General features: G+C 44.3%; 1 protein-coding gene across 1 annotated transcript in view; it reads left to right on the top strand.

The window, feature by feature from the left end:
• Positions 1-10,503, top strand: part of LOC104466302 (A disintegrin and metalloproteinase with thrombospondin motifs 2-like) — a gene marked incomplete at its 5' end in the record, with an annotated part of 29,069 nt that extends 18,566 nt beyond the window's left edge. Inside the window, 7 exon segments of the mRNA XM_010079675.1 lie at positions 24-183; positions 860-992; positions 3,076-3,156; positions 3,158-3,281; positions 4,570-4,699; positions 5,670-5,759; positions 10,040-10,503. Of these exon segments, the coding sequence (XP_010077977.1) occupies positions 24-183; positions 860-992; positions 3,076-3,156; positions 3,158-3,281; positions 4,570-4,699; positions 5,670-5,759; positions 10,040-10,503 (1,182 nt within the window).
• Between the last annotated feature and the right edge of the window lie 7,790 nt (positions 10,504-18,293).

Below are 18,293 nucleotides of genomic sequence, written 5' to 3'. Positions count from 1 at the left end.
CCTACATGTGTTTTGCTTACTAGGTGATTCCTCACGGTGGTGCCAAGATATCTTTGACTTACAAGTACATGATCCATGAAGATTCCTTGAATGTAGATAACAATAATGTTTTGGAAGAGGACTCGGTGTCGTATGAATGGGCTTTGAAGAAATGGTCCCAGTGTTCAAAACCTTGTGGAGGAGGTAAAAACAAAACCCCAAAACATTCTAAACTAAGAGAAAATGGAAAGAATGAACACCATGTGTGGAGGTCATTACCGCAAGACATTAGGGAGAGCAGGAGAATGGGAGGGTTTTATTTAAGAAATAGATAAATAAATAGTGAATGGAGTTAAAAATCTGACTAAAATGGTTTTGGGGGCAGATCTGGAGTGACTTAGTTCTGATCTAGGTTTAGAAAATTGATAGTACAAATGTGCAAGATTTGGATGAGGGTCTCTGAGACACGCCAGTGCCAAACCTCAAGGTGCCCCGGGGCAGCCCTTGGTGCATCTGCATCCTGTGACGGGGACCTTGCGGTGTGAAGACCCCTGCTTTTGGGGCCAGGTGTATATATACCCCGATGCTGTTCGCCAGACCGATGGTCAGGTTACAGTGCCAGGATGTGGCTGGGCAGGTTTGCAGAACGTTTTTGAAATGCTAGGTGGTGTTTTTCTCATTATAGCCTGTAGTGAAAAATAAAGGGGATGAGCAATTCTGGGTGCTACGTCTACATGAATAAGTGTTTATTCAGTGCAATTTACAGCTCCTTTTATAGTGTGTTCACCTGTAGTTCCAGCTGCAGTGTACGTGCAGTTTGACACCCGAGTCCTGTGTAAGACCTACCAGTGCTGAAAATAAAAGGAGTGTCTTTCTTCAGGCTACCAATTCACAAAATACGGCTGCCGGAGGAAGACAGACCACAAGATGGTTCATCGGAGTTACTGCGAGTTGATCCAAAAGCCGAAGCCTATTCGCAGGGTGTGCAACCTCCAGGAGTGCTCCCAGCCCATGTAAGCATCGCTGCCCAGCAGCTCTGCTCGGCGGCAGCCGCTGTAGGCGTTGTCCCCAGCTAGCACTTGTCAGCTGGAAGAAGGTGACTTAAGCTTGGCCTCCATGCATCATTGCAGAGACCCAGGACTGTGAGGATGTGATGCTATATTCTGCTTGTAGAAGTACCATTTCTGGGACTGCTGGTTCCTATTACTTCTGAAATAAGTTGGATTAGAAAAGAAGTGCTGTCTTGATCCAGACATTTGTGTTCAGGCCATCTTGAGGTAATAAAAAATAGACATAAATTCAGTTTATACCAGTTGATTTTACACAGTGTGAATTAACCATGTAAGAACAAATTTACAGAGTGCTACATAAGAAAATCAATGTCATACAGCCTCTCAAATCCAAATCTTCCTCAAGTTCACAGCATGTTCTTGGAGATTTAAACACAGGAAGAAATATGTGGCCTATTAGATTTCTCTGGCTGCCCTTGCACAGCGTGGTAGGCCTGTTGTACCTTCATCTTTGCTATACATAGTAAAGTGTTATGAATATTTTAATTTGCATTTTACAGGTGCTTTTTTGACTGGCAGCAGGTTACTCCTGCCACATGCAGGACTCTCATATTCCTTGTGTTGCTACTGCAACAAGAAAGGAGAATGTTGATCCCAGCTTTATCTCTGGGAACCAAGAAGCACAGCAAATAAGTAGAACATACCAGACAATATTTCCTAACTTCCTTTCAAAAAAGATGTGAAAGAGAGAAAAGTGAAGAATCTGTGCCCCATAAACTCAGCATGGGTCAGGGTTTAACATTTATTTATTGGAAAACTGAAGTAATGATCTAACCATATCTCAGGCTCTCTGGAAAGGACTGTATTCTTCTTTCAGCTGCAAATATAATTGGACCCAGGTATCACAAAGACTCAGTAGGGATCCTAAATTGTACTTGGATTCCTGAATGTTTCGGTCACCTCTGTTTCCATAGAATGGCATAGGAGCATTTTGCAGTTGTACATAGGAGAGGCAATTATTTAAGAGATTCTATGAAGCTCTGCAACACCCCCTACACTAATTTGCTGCTTCTTCACTGCTGGGAAAAAAATCATCTTTGTCTCAGAAATCACCTTAGGATTTGTGGCTTTGTGCTCTGCAGCGCTTGCCGTCCTCCACAGCTGTATAATTTCAATAGACTACAAAGAGAAAGTTGGGTGAAATTTTCACTTTACTTTTTGTTTAACTCAGTGGTTAAGTTTATCCCATGAATACTGTTTACATTGAGCAATATTTCCTTCTTGCAGATCTCTGCATTCTGTAAATATTTATGGACTGCTGTATATCTTCACTTACTTGATTATAACCAAGTTTTTAGTAGTCTACATAAATTTCCTCTGGTCCTGTCTGTCCTTGTTGCTCTTCTGTAAGTTCCTTACAATTTGTAGCTGTAATTCTTTAGCCAGTTGAGATGATCAGCAAAGTTTTCAACAACACCACATTACAACTGTAGGTGATGTTTTTCAGTGGCCAAATTAATTAAAATATTATGAACTCAGACCTTCTGGTCTTCAGGATGTGGTCCATGGAGTACCCAGATCTGGGCCAGGCTGGAGCTGCATTTCCAGCCCAGATGGTTTGGATTCAATCCTGTGGGAAGCAGCTGTGGGGACGGCTGGTGCATGCTCAGGTCTCCCTGCATTGTGAGACAAGGCACAGCTCATGTGCCGAGACTGGGGAAGCTCAGCAGCATCCCTTGGGTGGCTGCTTTTGACATAAATGCTGCCAGATTTTTATGTGCAGTCTTGGAAGGGACAGCTTCAAATCAAAACCAATGAAGCAAAGTAAGATTAATGCTTATCTCAGAGATAATGAGAAAGGGTAATTTTTAAAGATCTGGGTCTTATTACTGATTTTTCAGGAACATTGTCAAATAACCCTTGTCATGACTGCTTACAGGTTTTCATCTCTTCTTTTTCCATATCAGAACTAGTATTAACATCCTGTTAAGTCTGTGTGTTTAAGAGTTATAGTTCAACAGTTTGAACTCACCTAGTCTAAGAGAGAGAGAATTTTACTTGACTTATTCTCTTTTCACTAACCCAGATGGGTCACAGGAGAATGGGAGCCTTGCAGCAAAAGCTGTGGGAAGACAGGCTATCAAGTACGATCTGTCCGATGTATCCATTCTACACGACAATACAAATCGGTCTGTTCACACCAAGTACTGCAACAACGACCGTCCCGAAGGCAGGAGGCCTTGCAACCGGGAGCTTTGCCCAGCGCAGTGGAGAATCGGACCCTGGTCACAGGTCAGTCTCCTCCTGGAGCTCTCAAGCAACTAACTTCTTACAACGCAGGGGAGAAAATCTTGGCGTTTGTTCCGTGCTTTCAGCTCAAATGCACTGACACAATAAACCAACACCAAGGGTGTATTGCTTCCTCTGCTCCTAGTGCCACAGAAGGTGGGTTGGATGGAGAGGTGGTGGTAGAGAAACAGCCAGTGAAGCCATCCTGCCGCGATGCTGGTGATCCAGACCCCTGAGGCACCCGTATAAGAGATCAGCATCAGGAAAACTGACTTCTACCTGCTCTTTGTTCTGCTCACAGTCATTTACCTGTTGACTTAAGCTGAGAGAAGGGCAATAAATTATTTTATCATTGTTTTCTTTTCCTTCAAGTAAAAAAAGACTTTAAAGTCTTCAGACACTGTGATTAAGGGCGCCTGAGGAAGCTGGGCAGCAACACTTGTGGAGGTTCAAAGGTTTGAGCATCTTCAGTGTAAAGGCTTTCAGCAGATGCAGCTGCTCAGCCCCGTAAGGGTCTGTCTCTAACCCAAATTACGGAGTTTTCACCTAGTTTACTATGGAACCACAAGGCACATATTTATGAACCGTTTTTGTTTGCCATTCCTATGGGCAGAACAGGATTCAGTCCCTGCCATAACAGGTGTCAGGAGCTGGGGGCATTTTGTGCTTTCCACCCCTGGCTCTTTGGCTCACTGTGTGAGGAAGAAACGCAGTGCCACTGGGTGCAGACTATTTCTTGCTCAAGTATTTACTATAGCAATAAGTAGCTCCACCTCTTCATATTCACAAACCTTTGCAGTCATCAAAAGGCAAGAAATGTGAGTAGAATATTGCAACATTAAGTTATTCTTATAATTTTGGTACACGGCATCCTGGCAGTTCTTCTCAGCATTTCTCCATTAAATTGTTTTAAAAATGTGGCTGCATTTGGAGATACAACAGTTTATTTTTGAACTGTGCCATGCAAATAAGCACTAACAATTTTTATCCTCACTGGGTTGAATAGGTGATACAGGCAATGCCATCCCTGGTGCATGCTATGAGTAGATGCCTCACATCTACAGTTGTTTCTTTATTGCTGGGACCATAAGCTCTTTCTTGGAGTGTTTCACAATTACTGGTGTACCACAAAAAGCAGTGGTTCTCCCTTTTGCTTAGTTACTGTAGGTACTGCATTGGTTCAAACAATGTACCATGTTGGCTCAAATCAAGGTTTAGAATTTAATAACTAATTTCTACTGCATGGTTTCCAAAGGGTGGCTGGGGGTCTAACCGGTGCAACTCCTTGCAGTGCTCTGTCAGCTGTGGCAACGGCACGCAGGATCGCCCGGTCCTGTGCCGGACCAGGGACAACGTTGTCGGCTTTTGTAAAGAGAATAAACCAGAGACCGTAAGGGTTTGCAGACTACCTCCATGTCCAAGTAAGTGCTCGTCTTCTCTAGCATGTATTACTTGCTGAAAAAAAAAATTATGTTGATTGTAATTATTTGAAATACCTTCATCGAATTTATACCTGTGTGCTACGTCTGCCTGGGGTGGTGGTTCTCTGTTTTGAGCAGACTTTCCGAATGCAGAGCTATTGTGTGGCCGATGAGATTCTTGGGCACATGGTTATTCTCTCCTCATGGTGAGGAGCACTGGGTGATGGCTGGGTCTGGCCAGCAGATGACTGGGAAGCACTGCCTGAGCCCGGCCCTGAGCGCCTGAGACCTGCTGGGCTTGGCAAGAGGCTGCTGCGTGGTGGCTAATCAAGGGCATCATGTCCAAAGATGCCTCTTTGCTTTCCCCATCTCCAGTTCCAGGTTTCTTTTCCATTCTGTCAAGCACAAGTTATCTTCAAGGGTTATCTAACTCCATTTTTTTAAACTATAATAAATTTGTTCCTACTTAATCCAGGACAGTAATGCCTTTATCCTTGTTAGCTTTTCAGCTGTTTGCAAATGGTACTTGTGAGATCATGTTACATATTCCCATTATTAATTCCTGGTTTTCTTTTATTCCTGATGTATTTCTCCTGGCAGCTTTTGATTCCTAATTAATTAGAACCAAGCTGTCGATTATGGTCTCCAATACAACAATTTAAAGAGGCAGCACAACTAAACGAGGCTGGATGTATCTTAGGACATACTTAACACTGCTAGGAGAAGTGCTGCTGGAGAACTGCCCTTCAGGCTGGCTTCAGTGGTGGCTGTCAAGCGCTGGGCACAAGTTGTAGCAAACTGTCAAACCAGCACCTTCTACCCCAAACTACACAGCCTGGTCGTAATCCTTCCCTGGGCTCCTTCACCATCGGAGCCCACTCACTCTCGCAGTGTATCCACTTCTGAGAGGTTGACTACTTAATGCTAACATATAGTGTGTTACATCTTTTTTTTTTTCCTTCTATTCAAGGAAACGTTTCTGATCCTTCAAAGAAAACCTACATGATACAATGGCTGTCAAGACCTGATCCAGACTACCCCATCCAGAAAATCTCTTCAAGTAAAAGACCCGTTTATAACTCTGCCTTTGCCCTTAAATGCATGCCACATCGAATGTGGACTTTGCCTTTTGCTCTCTTCTTCTCTTTATGCGGAAAGTTCCCTTGACTTTGCCAAGTTTGAATCTTGGGCTGAATCTTTTTTTCACACCAGGCACTTGGTGCTGGGTGTCTTTCTTCTCTGGAGCTTGTGTAGCGCTGGTGGTGGAGGTCTGAAGTGGTGGGTGTGTGAAGGTGGATCTCCACGGTACGTTGCGGTCCTCTGAAAGGGAGCTGGGATCGGTTTGCTTGTTGCTTGGTGATGGTGAAAAAAGGCTCTTACTGGTTCATGATGTTCGGTTTGATAGCAAAACTGAGAACTTATTGTGAATGTGATCACATCACAATAATGACACCTTGTAGTGCTAAAGTTCTCCTTTATCTAAAACCCCTGAATCTCACAACTCTCTAGTTTCAGTTCGCTGACAGGGTAGTCTGATGAGTGAAAGAATTTACTCATTCCATTTTCCTTTGCGGTGCCATTGCTTTACTCACCCTCGCTGCTCTTTTTTTATTCCTGACCCTCACATTTATGTTTGTAACCCCTGGAGGGCTCCCTGGGAAGCGGCAGCTTGGTTTCTGTTGGGATTTTCCCTGCTGCTGTGATGCTGTCCTCTCTCGCCAAACTCCTGGTGGTGGTTTGAAATATTTTTCTTGAGAAAAGCTGCATCCATTTTTCCCGCGCACAATTTTTGCCAGTTTTGCATACTTTCACTTGAGAATCAAAACCGAAGCAGAACAGGCACGGTCCATGTTGCCGGTTGGGTGGTGGCATTTTTCTTAACCTGGCGGAGGCAATAGGATGTTTTCATTGACTACGATGTCTCCAGCTGCTCGGCACGGAGCTGTTTATACTCATTCCATCTTTGGTCTTTTTTCACCATGTGCATGTCTGACTTGACTGGTGCGGTTGTGTGTGTGCGTGTGCGTGTATGCTCTATAGATGTGTCAACTGGCAAACATAACGGTGTGAACTACGACAGAATTACCTCAATTTTTATTGCTTTTTTTTTTTTTGCTTAGAAGAAGAATTTTAGAAAAATGCCTTAATGTTGAAATGTAAATGGCATTAATTTACCAGATCCAGCTTTAAATATAAACAGTACACTGGTACCTTGAGTTGATCTTCATATGGAGTGTTGTCACTTGCAGGATAACTATGGGGAGGCAGTAAATTTAATTTGAGGTTAATTTGCACAGTGCATATCCACATCTTCATCAAGGCAGGATTGTGACTTGACTTACTGAAATTTAACTGGCATTCTTGCTTCACCTTCCGTGTTTGTGTTGAAGATTTGGAATTCACGAGTCATAAACCTGTTTGTGACAGTCAGTACCAATAGTAGAAGTGTATCGACTTTAAAACCGCAGTCTTGGAGCAAATTACTACCTTATTGCATTGATCATATTCTTTGGAAAAGTGGCATTTTTGAATCTTTGGGTCTTCAACAGTGTAGCACTTCAAACTTGTCATTATCATGTGATCACATATTTAAATTTTGCTGTTAATATGATAATTTCCTGAAACATGTTAACAATGACATGACAAGGTGAAAAAACAAAGACACATATCTGGCACTGAATACTGTTATGTAAAATAATTGGTGTTTAACTGTATTAATATATTCATGACTGTTACCTTTAAATAGACAATGTTTAGTGATGTTTCAAGAGATGGGTGGCTATAGAGAATGGTGCAATAAGGTATCTGGGCATTGTGCACTATGTCTATATGCACTTTGGTTTATCAGGGATATTTTATTAGTGTTTTGTATGTATTTAACATAATATTAAAGATGTGCCAATTCAGTTTGCTTTTCAATATTTTTTTATGAGACTAATGTGTACCAAAGTGACTGTGAAACTGATTTATTTTTTTCTTACTGATGTTTTGAAGATATACTTCCAGTCTGTCATGCATACTGCAAGTAAAAATAAATAAAAGTTCAGCAAATCTGGATATTTTGGTTTGGATAGAGGATATAAATTTCATTCTGACATTCATAAGTTCCAGAGTTTATTTTTATAACTCATCAGATGTCACTAACCATATTACATAATGCAGTTTTATTTTCATGTATTTTTAAGCTTGACATTAGATATTTTTCGATAGGAAAAAAGGCATTTTTCTAAAGGTGCTTTTAGTTATTCTTACAAAGCCAAGAACAGATCTGCCTTGTTGAAACTGCATTTAAATGTTATACCTGTTGGCTTTTATTTTGCAAGCCATTTCAAGAAGCTAGTGTTAAGGTCATGCAACACAAGGCAAAATGTTCAAAGGGGACTCTGCCTGGTATGTAAAAAAATATAAAGAGCTGTACAGGCACATGCAGTCCTTTGTGTAGAGTTGTGCATGCAGATACAAACCCTTCCAGCTCTTAAAGACTGCTTTGAAAATATCTCCAAAAGCAAGATACTATTCTAAGGTTCTTAAGGAGGGAGTTGTTCTTTATTTCCTGCAGCATCTCAGTTTAGCACTTGTAAAATATGAAAATGAATTGACACGTTTGAAAACAGGAACCAGAATTTTGCTGTTCTGCAACAAATTGGGGCATAAATCCAATGCAAGGCAGGTGTTTCCACCTTCCTCAGCCAGCACGAGCATCTTAAAGCAGCAGCAACCGTTATTAGTTTATTTTAGACTGCTATGTTTGCCAATTAAACACCTCTGATGCCCTGTTTTGTTAACTGAGGATGAGTCAGGAGGCGACACCCACACTTTGGGTTCAGTTGGTATCTCTGAATCTGCTCTGGCTCTCTCCTTTGCTGTAAGGTTGCTGACAGGGTAAGTCAGTGTTCGTAGCTCCAGTAACACGCTGACTTGAGCATGCCGTCTGCCATCTAAATAAAGGCGAGTAACTGGAGTTACTCATCCTTTACTGTAAGCGTAGGTGGAGATGTAGTAAGAGCAAGGAGAGAGGCAGCAGTGATTTCATCCCTGTCTCAGCACTCTGGTCACAGAGGAAACATTTAGTTACTGATTATGCCAAGTGTTGGTCAGTCTGCCTTTCTCCTCAACCCTCTCCCCTCCTACAAGCCCTCCGGCTCCTCTTTTTTCAGCATGGGCTGTGTGTTGGGATTTCTCCTTCACTGCAGTTTCCAGTAGTTCCCGGCTCCATCGCTTCCGCCTGGACGCACAGGAGCTGTGGAGTGTGTGTGCAGGACTCAGGACAGGTAGCTTTCTCTCCAAGGAGCCCTCCACCGTCCATCCACTGCCAGTTCATACAGTCCTCTGCCTCCTCTGAGCAGAATCACAAGGGCTTGAGTAATTTCTGAGTAGAAGTCTGTTAATGTTTCTCAGTAAACCAGGTTGATCAGCTCCCTTTAGGACCTCAGCCTACGTTTTGCCACTGGTATTTCAGCAAGATCAGGATCTGCTGTAACACCTGTGTTATAGTGCAGATTGTCATAACAGCTCCCGACAGCCTAAAACCCATCCATTAGCATTCTGTCTTTTTTATTACAGTCTTGCAGTCAGGGACACAAAAATCAGGACTTGTTACTGAGCCTTCCAGTCATTAATGGACCAGTTTAGCTCCATCGCACTGGAGTTTGTTCTGAAAATACCAGCTCCCTTCTAGGAGGAGGAGGAAAGCCTTATGCTAAATGCACCAGTTTTCTCTTGTGCAAGGGACCCACTGTGGCAATGCTGCTGGTTTCAGAATAGAGGTAACCGGCAAAAAAAGTCAACCCAATGGGAGACGGATTCATTCTGAGAGTTACACAGTATGCACAGAATAAGACTTGAATTTCTTGAAACAGTCCAGATAAATATAAATTACCCCTGATGTGGTTAGTCACTCTTAGATTGCAGCAAAACATTAAAAGGAATGAAGAGAGGGGAAAAAAAGATTTCTCCATATAACCCTTGATGACCTTCTGGGGGTTTAACATTAGCACCAACACAGCAATATCGGTGTGGTTTGAACTCTAAGCTACATCATTGAGGCTGCATGATCTTCAGGGTAGCACTTGCAGAATGTGGAGCCGAAAATTGGTGTTATGGTCTGTAGCATGGATGGGCTGGTACAAAGAGTTCAGGTCAGCTTTTGCATCCCTTGAAATGAGTTGAGTTTTAGGTTTATCATTAAGCCTGCTTCCGCTTATAGAAGGCTTATTTCTCAGCTTCCCATCCTACTTTAACCACCAAACCCTCCACCCACCACCAAAGCTTCAGCTGTGTTTCTTTTTCTGATTAACGTGAAGATGCTCTTTATTTATCTGTTCCCTTTTTCTCTTTCAGAAGATCATTGTCAAGGAGACAAGTCAATGTTTTGTCGCATGGAGGTTCTCTCTCGTTACTGCTCAATCCCTGGTTACAATAAGCTGTGCTGCAAGTCCTGTAATATGTACAGCAACATAACCGAGGACAACAACGTAACTGATTCTAACGTAAATAAGAATAACGTCATTGACGAGGAGCTCCTGACAACCCTCAGCCCTCCCGTGGGAGTGTCCACCACCCAGTCTGCCACCAGCCCTCCTCTGGTTTCCAAAACACGTGCACCTCCTTCCAACGCAACCGAGGAGCACCCAGAAATCAATGCGGTGGATGTTCCCTATAAAATCGATGGGTTGGATAACGAAGTATCACAGCACAACATCATTACACGGAGGAGGATACCTTATGAAAGGACAAGGAATCAAAGAATTCAGGAGCTGATTGCCGAGAAAAGGAAAAAAGAGACTCTTAGGAAAATAAACTAAAATGGGAATATGGCACAAACAACATTTTTCTCTTATAGAGATGTTAGCAACATCATAGCATTGCCCATGTCGTCGAGACTAAAAATGGGGAAAAATCAAAGTGGTGCTACGGCAGAGATGCCAAATTCTAAAGCCTACTATAAATGGAAATGACAGATTGTTTCATGAGTGCTAATCTGAACACTTTGACGGCTGGGTTTACAGGGTACGGTAGAGAATTAGTGCAATATCATTCCAGCGTTTCACTGAATCCCAACAAACCGTAACACCTAGGCCAGGTTAGCAGGTTAAGTCTTCTATGCTTGTGTAAAAGTGCTTGGGAATAGTAATGGGAGTTACACTTAGGATGGAGGAACACAGTCCCAAGGCATCAGAAACCCCTTTCACACTGACAAGCAGGTGCTCAGCAATCCTGTGATGCTTCTTGGCATTGCACAAACCCGGGCACTAATGCAGCCCCTGGTTCAGGAAGGTGTTTAAGGACATGCCAGACCGAGTTGAGCTGACTTGGGCAGAGCTCCTCCTGGGGTTACAGCTAGGCATGTGCTTACATAGCTTTCTTAACTGGGACTGCATAAGGAATTATATAGACAATTCTGTAGCCATATATTTATGTGTAAATTAAAAACTGGCAAAACGTAGTTTACATATGTCCATAAACAATTTCAAAGGATTCTCTGAAATTTTTGAATACATGCAAGACATCTAGTAGGGTAGATCCGGCCAGCTTGGACTGACAACATCCTAGTCTTTCTGTTTACAATTATCCATATTTTTATAGTCTTTAAGTTCCTGTAATGCAACAGCCTCAGTGATCTTTGTTGGTTGGTGCTTTTTTTTTGGTCTGATTATTTTTCTACCCACATACTGTTTAACTTAAAGATGACTGGATTCTTGGTGCCTATTCTTTGGTGCTTTGTTAAGAAAACGTGTTTTTTTTTCTCCCATTGGATGAAGTTATTTTGGAGGAAATAACTTTGTATTATCTTCCTCTCCTTAGGACAGCTTTATTGGTGCAGAAGTGAACAACTGTTTGCTGTGCCCTTACCTATACACGTACGTACACACATGTGTACTCACTCACAGTACGAGGTCTGCTAGAAACTCGAAGATGTGTAACCTGACAACCCTTTGAGTACTTCCTTTCCCCTCAGGGTCATCATGGGTTTCATAGGTCATTTTGAATTCCTGGTTGGAGATCAGCAGATGAATTCATCTTGGCTCTAACACGGCAGCGATGGGGAGCGTGGACTGGTTCCTGCTGTGGCATCTGAGCAGTTCTCCTGTCTCCTGGCTTGGACTCTTCCATTTGTTTCCTCTTTGCTGGTAAACCTCCTGCAGAGCCCAGGGCTTCCCTGAAATCCTCCGTTTACCACTGGGTAGGTCTGATGGCTCCTAGTTCAGATTTTCCAGTCTGAGAGGAAGATCTCATCCTCCAGCCTGAGCTGGTCTGAGTTGGAAGCAGCACCAGTAACAAACCTGTATGTACAGCCACATGGTTACTGGAAATGTGCTGAGTTTCCAGCAATGTGTAAGCTCTGTGGCCTGGCTGTTGGCAAAGAGCTTCAGAAGTGTTGCAAGGTGCGACCCTGCCTTCTGCCTGGTCTCCTTCAGAACAAGCCGGTCGTGCGGGAAGGGAGGCAGGAGCCAGCAGGAGCAGTGGTCTGTGCAGCACTGGGATGTGCAACTGTTCTGGCCTGAACTGACTCTTTGAAGGACAAGACCTGGTTTAAGAAAAATACTTTATGGAGATACCAGTCAAAGCAGAGAAGGAATATCTTCAGCTGGTGGGATGGCATCAAGCGTCCCTTCTTACAGAGGACTGGGTGATCCACGTGGGTGAGTGTTTAGGAGCAGCTCAGAGGGTACAGAGCTGGAGTTACACTGAAGACCGTGAAGAGTGAGAAGCATCATGGACCTGGTGAGAGTCCAGAGCACTGGGAAACATCTCCTGGGCAAAGCAGATGTGGCTGCAGATGTGAAAGCAGGAGCCAGTGCAAGCAACAAAGCAATCTGTTCTGGCTTTGAAAAGCAAAACTGAAGCTCTGCAGTCTGGCAGTGCTGCACAGCATTGGCTGGGCAGGGGCAGGAGCCTCACCTTGGGCTTTAACTCGTGAGACACGAGTTGTCCTGCAGTCAGACGCCCATTGTCCTGCAGCCGAAGGTGGCTGACATTTAGTTGTCCACAGGGTCGCCTTTGCTCCCCCCAGCCCAGCCTGCTGTTTCAGAGCCATGATGCGTGGGCAAGCCCGGCACCGGCCCCAGGAGCCTTGTGCCAGGGGATTTGTGGTTGCCCACAGCCAGGACAAGTTTTAGTAACAGCGTAGGGTCAGGTCCCATCTGTGCCAAACAGAGTAATGTAGTTACGAGCACTGAAGGGAAAAAACCCACCGTGCTATTTATAAGCAAGGAAGATGTGTCTAAATCAACATCATTCCAGCTGCGTGCCATGGGAGGCACAAGCTGTAGCTGGGCTTCCAGTCTGTAGACACAGTATTTCTTGCCTTCCATATTTCCTTTACACAGATGTGGTTAGTGTAAAACTCATCTTTTCCCCTTCACGTTGTTATCCTGCTTTTAGCTCTGTGGACAGTAAAAATAAACCACAACCCACAGCTTTTTTCATAGCCTGGAAGCACATCCAAGCATATGATAAACTTTGGAAAAACCCTCACAAAGCCAAGGGTAGAGAGGGTTTGGGGCTTGAAGTTTTGAAGTTATGCAGGTGAGGAGGTAGAAGTTTTCTGCCTCAATGGTACTGGTCTTACTCTCTGGGACTTTGTGGAGACCCATTTCTCTGACCTCCAGAAGCCTGAGATAAGCCATCTGATAGTTTCTGTTCTTCCTTAGCTTCTGGAATAGACTTAGTCAACCAGGCAACGTGAAGAAATGTCCCAGGAGGAAGTGCCCACAGCTCAGATGTCATACAAAGAGCCTCTTGTCCTGGTTTCAGCAGTTTTTTGGTGTTCTGCTTCTAGCCAGGGTCAAAACTCCACCATCTCTTCTGTCCAAAGGACATCTAAGACATGTCCCAATAGCAAGTGGGGCAGGAATTTATTTGGCGGAACTTCAGGTGACCTTTCTGCAAACAGCACGTGAGAAGGTCTGTTCCAGTGTGGTGACCCAACGTTTACAAAGGCCTGGGTGGTTCTGCACTGAGTATTTCCAGCCGTGTCTCCCAGGGGCCAGGACCACCGTAGGCTGGGCAGAGCCAGATTTCAGGGGTTCACTCCACTGAGTATTTCCAGCCGTGTCTCCCAGGTTCCAGGACCACCGCAGGCTGGGCAGAGCCAGATTTTAGGGGTTCACTTGCTCCTGCACGGCACGGACACCCGGCTGAACTTGCAAAGCTGGTTCAAAGTTCAGAAACTTGACCACTTTATTTTTCCTCCAGAGTGTGTCAATTCACAGACAAACAAACCAAAAAGATTTTTGAAGATCAGGTGGAAACTTCTGCTGCATCTCAGTGCAGGAGCAGCCTCCCAGAAGGCTGGTGTGGTGCTACGCCGGGTCTGGTGTTCGTTAGGGACCCGATGCAATGCCCAGTGGCTTCTGCATTTAGAAAGGGCTTGCTCCCTTCTCAGTTTCACCTTTTGGGAGATTTAATTTCATTTATTCCTCGCTGGTTTTAGTTCTATGGAATATTTCTCTAACTGTTATTTGGGGAACTCTGAGATGATATTTGAAGGAGCATCTTCAGTCTAGATTGCTTGAGACAGTGAGACGCTGGTGGACACAGACAGGTCCATCTTCTTATGGAGCAGAGCCACCAGCTGCCTTCTCTTTACAGTCTTGCTGTATGAGGGGGGGAAAAAAAAGTCTCTTCAGACCAGGGAAGATGCCTTCTTTTCAAGCTGGCATGAGTTTCTCAGAAGGTGTTTTTTCAGTAGTTCCCCATGATGGACGTTTCTTCAGAACATGTACCTCACTTCTACTGGAAAACACAGCACAGAGCTCTATTGATAAACAAGAAGCATCCCAAGGCAAGAGGTGGAGTTTTGCTCTCAGCTGACCTTCATTCCATGTCAGGCAGTGGAAATTTTGGTCATTTTTTTGGTTGGTTGAACTTTGACAACTGTTCCCTCTTTTCTACAATGCTGTAATTGGGCAAGAGCATCACCGTCGTGTGTCTTCTGTAACCGGTTTGCTGTTGCCCAGGTGCTGCATTTTGAGACGTAACAAGCAGAGAGTGGTATTTTAATGTAACCTAATCCCCAGAAACTAAAGCAGATTTATAAGTAAATACATTCCTGCAGAGACCATCTCAGAGATCTGAGAGCTAAAGCAATGTACTCCCATGAAGCAATGCATTTTTGTCATCCAACCATGCAAGTACACAGCTTTCTAAATTGTCATTTTTCTGTTGTTCTAAGCTTAAAATCCAAATGACAGCCCCTCATGAAAAAAAAAAAAAAATCCCAAAACAATTCTGGTTCCTTTGGCTCCAATCTACTGCCATTTTTTTTCACCAACTTTCCTTTAAGATTTCTGTAATCTATTATGAATGCATCACTTTTTATATTCATATATCCATTCAATATTTAGAGTCTCACAACATCACCATAGAGTGCTTTCAGATATTTTGAGAATTCTAGAAACGGTGCTTTACCAGTACTCAAAGGGTTTTATGTTTTATTTTATTATGTAATGCATTTAATGTCTTATTTACTCACCTACAATGCACAGTATTAGCTATGTTCATCTGAATATCTATATGCAACTTCCATTCACTTACATATGCCTTAACAGAAACTGCAATAAATAGCCATTTCTTGTATATTAAAAATGTATATACAAATTAGAATCTTTAATTTTATAATTTATTAAATTCAAATGTCTGTGTTCTTTTGCAAACTGTTTGACTTTTCCCTGTGCTTTTTTTCATTGGAGTAACATGATGCAGATATGCTGGGAGAGAAGAACCAGCATCTTCAGACTCAAAACCAATTCAGTTTCTAAAACTTTATCTTAATGAAGTGGGATTGGGATATACTTGCTGCCAAAGTCATACATCCTTGTTACAACATCTGTTATCCAAGGCCACGTATCAGGAGGTCACTGGACCAAAACCTCAGCTGATAATTGCACAGAAATTGATCAAACTCAAATCTGCCTGATGCTCTCAGCCTTTCCGTTCACCTGAAATCCATCCTGCTCCATGTATCTTCTCCTTGAAAGGCTCCGTTATCTGGGCTTCTGTTCAGGACTGATGAGCAAATTTTACTTTGCATTTCCTATTGATAAAATAATTGCTCCTTTCCATGAAAACTTTTGCATACATTTTCCTCCCATATCCATTTTCCTGCTGGCTTTGAGCAACCTGGGCTAGTGGAGGGTGTCCCTGCCCATGGCAGGGGGGTTGGAACTTGATGATCTAAGGTCCTTTCCAACCCAAACCAGTCTGTGATTCTGTGATTCTGTGATCCTGCACGCTTGCAGCCAAGTTCCCTTTAAAGTGTAATTGAATCTCTCCCATCTAATTGAATTTTGTTGCTTGAAGATGTGAAAGATCCCTTCTTGCCTTGATTATTCGCTTAGCACCATGCAGTGTGTTGAAGTCCAACGTGTTCTTTAATCAGGTAACGAACCACCTCAGCATTTTCAATACCAAAAAAACATTTACTTGCTTAAATGCCCAGATAAAACAGTAGAGCAGCCAAAACCTGAATTTCATTTCATGGGACAATTTGTATAACACCTCATTTACAGCTGTGACAAGGGCTATATTTGATTGGCTTTTGCTTTCCCAACACAGAGATTTGGAGATTTTTTAGAGTGGCCATGGGAAAGGGTCTCATGCCCCTACCCCAGACATGAGAAACACCGATGGATGGGGTCAAACATGTCCAACAGCCCTTCTTCCCTCCCCAGTCTTCCTCTCTATGTCTGAAATGCCCAAAAGTGACAATGACAGGGAGCTGTCTCTTCCTTTCCTGGCCTACAGCAGCTTTTCAGCCCCTTGGCATCTATTTTTCAGATGGGGACAGTGACTGGTCCCAGGTGGGTGTCTGGACGGACATCTACCGATGGATGGGGTCAAACATGTCCAACAGCCCTTCTTCCCTCCCCAGTCTTCCTCTCTATGTCTGAAATGCCCAAAAGTGACAATGACAGGGAGCTGTCTCTTCCTTTCCTGGCCTACAGCAGCTTTTCAGCCCCTTGGCATCTATTTTTCAGATGGGGACAGTGACTGGTCCCAGGTGGGTGTCTGGATGGACATCTACATGCATACCCATCGCAGTGGGGGCAGCTCTGGCCCCTGCAGGTGTCAGAGCTCCTGAGCAGCATTTCCCTGCCCTGGGGGGGATGCCAAATGCAAAGGGAAGAGGCTGAGTTTTTTAAACTTAAAAATCGACTTCATCTCTAAGAGGAAATATTGTGGTTGGCCCCTGGGCACTGCTGGGGGGCTGTCACTGGTTCAAAAACCTGTGACAGCTTAACCAGCCCCAACGACCCCTTTCTCCAAGGTTATTTGAAAAAAAAAAAAAAAAAAAAAAAACCAAAAAAACAGGGACCTGCCGTGGGGCTGGATGAGCCCGGGACGCTGTGCTTTGGGAATGGCACCGTGTTTGCTCCAGGAGCCTCATCCCATTGAAGGCATTACGCTCCTGCCCCCAAATTGAGTGGCCCAGCTCGGGTCTCATTGCAAGTGGCAAATTCCTCCCGGGAAGCCTGGTGCTGCAGGGAGTGGGGGATCATGGTGGGTTAAACAACACCGAGTTCATCACTAGCTGGGATTGGTGTACCCAGCTCAGCGCCGTGTGTGCAGTACAGCAGAAGCTCTACGGCCGTGGAAGGAAAGGAAACATTAGCCTGAAAGAGAGAGGCTGCAGGGAGAATGTTCTATTGATGTCCGTATAGTATCCTACGCCCATGGCATCACAAACACCAAATACTGGAGTTTTGCCTGTTCCTGTTCACAAATCCCTGCCCAGCTCTGTGCATCCCCACGACAGCAAACCCACCCTGTGTGACACTGGCAGCCAGCCATCAGCGAACTGCCAGAGCCATGCCCTGCACTGCAAAATGGGTCTCAGCATTGGCACCCTCTGTCTCCTGTGTCTGAGGACCCCATCCTGAAGAGGTGCTGAGGATACACTCCGCTGGCTTCATGGGACCCACTGCTCTGGCCTTGGGAGAAATAAAATTGGCCCATGCTCTGTTGAGACTGTCGGGGGGCTGGTGCTGGGCGTTATAGGGGGGAGCAGCCTGTTGATACACTGCATGAGTTAATGTATGGGGTGTGTGTGTTCACCCTCCTCCCTCGTGTACGAGGGGATCCCCTGCTCATGCACTAGCAGTCCCAGTGCTGGAGGATTACCCAGCTAGTTCAGCAGCGACAGGAGGAGTGGGCTAGGGATGCAGTTTCCAGCAGACACCCCCCAAATCTACTTGCAATCTCACCAACACCAGTGAGAGGTAGCCTGGGGAAAGCAAGGAGCCTGTGCTGGTGAACTAGAGCCTCCCTGAGCAAACAGTCACATCTTGGAAGAAGGACTTACAGCTTGGTGGTGCAGAAACAAACAACCAGTTCCAGGAATGGCATTATTGGCTCTGCTGAGTGCTCTCTGGGGAAGGAAAGAAGAAAAGAAAAAAAAAAAAAAAGAAAAAAAAAAGGCATTTCAGAGAGCAGTTCCAGGCTAGGAAAGCAGTTATTCAGGTTATTCCCAAATCTGACCACCCCTTCACACAGTGCAGGGGGATTTCCAGCCCTCACCCGCATGCTGCTGGCTCAACCCTTGGCTTTGCTCCCAGGGGTCAAAAAAATGCCGCAGAGCCCTTCGGGGGGG

The sequence above is a fragment of the Pterocles gutturalis genome, unplaced genomic scaffold (genome assembly GCF_000699245.1).
Source record: "Pterocles gutturalis isolate BGI_N339 unplaced genomic scaffold, ASM69924v1 scaffold16709, whole genome shotgun sequence".
NCBI classification, from domain to species: domain Eukaryota; kingdom Metazoa; phylum Chordata; class Aves; order Pterocliformes; family Pteroclidae; genus Pterocles; species Pterocles gutturalis.
This window is presented reverse-complemented; position numbering and strand designations above follow the sequence as displayed.